Genomic DNA, 1,639 nt, shown 5'->3' with positions numbered 1-1,639 from the left:
TTTCTGTTAGACTTCATATTTACAATTATAAAAATTGGTAGGTGGTCCGAAAGATCACATACCTGTGTACCACATAATTCTACTGCATNTGGTTCGCTCGTGAAAATGTTATCAATGACTGAATTTTTATTTAAACTTATTCTTGTTGGGGTTGTTATTAAAGTTGATAGGTTGTATGATGTTAATAATTGTTGAAGTTGGAATTTGCTGGCATTTGAATCAGCATCAAGTAAATTGATGTTCATGTCACCGATCAGATAAACTAACTTGTTCTCTAGACTTATGATTTGTAGTACCTGTTCGATTTGTTGAAGATACATATTTGCGTCATAGGTAGGAGGCCGATATGTTATTACAATTATTGCATTTTTATTGGAACAATCGTTTGTTATTTCTATGCTGAATAATTCTATGCTGCTAATGCTATTGATGTCGTCTCTTGTTTTATACGTAATACCGTTATCAATATACAAACCGATTCCACCACCGTGCTTACCAGACCGATTTTTACCAACAAAATCATAACCAGTAATATTTATTAACTTGATATTGTCATCATTCAGCCACGTTTCACTTATACCAATAATGTTATATTTAAAAGAAAAGTTGTTTAAATAATCGAGTAAGTCTTCTGATTTGTGAACTAAACTTCTAATGTTTAAATGCATTAGCTTGAAAAACAAATTGTCGTTAATTTCGTTGTCGCTGATGGAGTTATACAAAGCATTTATTTGATTTATATCGTCATATAGTCTGCAGGTTTTTTCTACGAGATTGCTGCGAGTATCGTTAGCAGTATTTAACGAATTTTTGTCAGCCATGTTTGTTCGTTGTATCGGAGTTTTTGTCGGTGTTTTTCCCGAAACGCCATTCGCGTACAATGATGTGTTTTAACATAATTTCCGGGTCCTTCATCTTCGGTCCATCGCAACTTTCAACACATACACGAAACATCGTTGATTCTTCCTCATCCTTGTTTACTGGATCGCTTATTTCCTGATTAGAACGTTTTATCACCGGAAAACAAGAGATGACGTTTATACCACTTGTTTTAAGAAAATCTATGACATCATTTCTGTGACATCTTTTTACGTTGCTCATCAAGAAAACGGTCTTTTTTATAAGGTTCTTTTCGGCCTGAAGTTTGCAGTTGTCGATTACTTTGATGCCAATAATTTTTTTAATTGGTTTTGGAATGGATGCGTTAACATTGCCCGTGTTACCGGTGGTACCACTTGATTTCATTTCATTATTATCTTCAGATGAGTTGTTTAGTCTGGCTCTTTTTTTATTTCTGGAAATGTACTCTCTAAACCCATCCTCCACTGGTGTTTTCTCGGCATCTGACCACAGGTTTCCAGGGTTGAAATTTTGATTATTTACGTCAACAATTAAATCGCTTGACTTTTCAAGTAACTTTGGCGCTATACTTTTTTCAACTTCATTACAGTGTGATGTTTTAGTGCCAGATATTAATAAATTCGATGAAACTTTGTCAGCGTAGCTACAATGATGCATTTTGCTACTTCGTCCTAAGGGATTCGAGTTTGAAAGCAGTTTGTTGTGGTGATTATAATATGTCGTTTTATCGTAGTTCAGCGCTATATTATTAACGGTGTTTTTTACCGCGCAAATTTCC

The 1,639-nt window shown here is 34.4% G+C and overlaps 1 protein-coding gene across 1 annotated transcript; it reads right to left on the bottom strand.

Annotated features, from left to right (window-relative positions):
* Positions 1-813: 813 nt before the first annotated feature.
* HELRODRAFT_160037 (hypothetical protein) lies at positions 814-1,518 on the bottom strand (the record flags this gene model as incomplete). The annotated part of the gene is made up of 1 exon (XM_009017058.1): positions 814-1,518. The coding sequence occupies one exon, from the start codon at positions 1,516-1,518 to the stop codon at positions 814-816; it is 705 nt and encodes a 234-aa protein (XP_009015306.1).
* Between the last annotated feature and the right edge of the window lie 121 nt (positions 1,519-1,639).

Source organism: Helobdella robusta (assembly GCF_000326865.2).
Source record: "Helobdella robusta unplaced genomic scaffold HELROscaffold_2, whole genome shotgun sequence".
Classification (NCBI taxonomy): Eukaryota; Metazoa; Annelida; class Clitellata; order Rhynchobdellida; family Glossiphoniidae; genus Helobdella; species Helobdella robusta.
The sequence above is the reverse complement of the archived record's forward strand: the minus strand, read 5'-3'. Positions and strand labels throughout refer to the sequence as shown.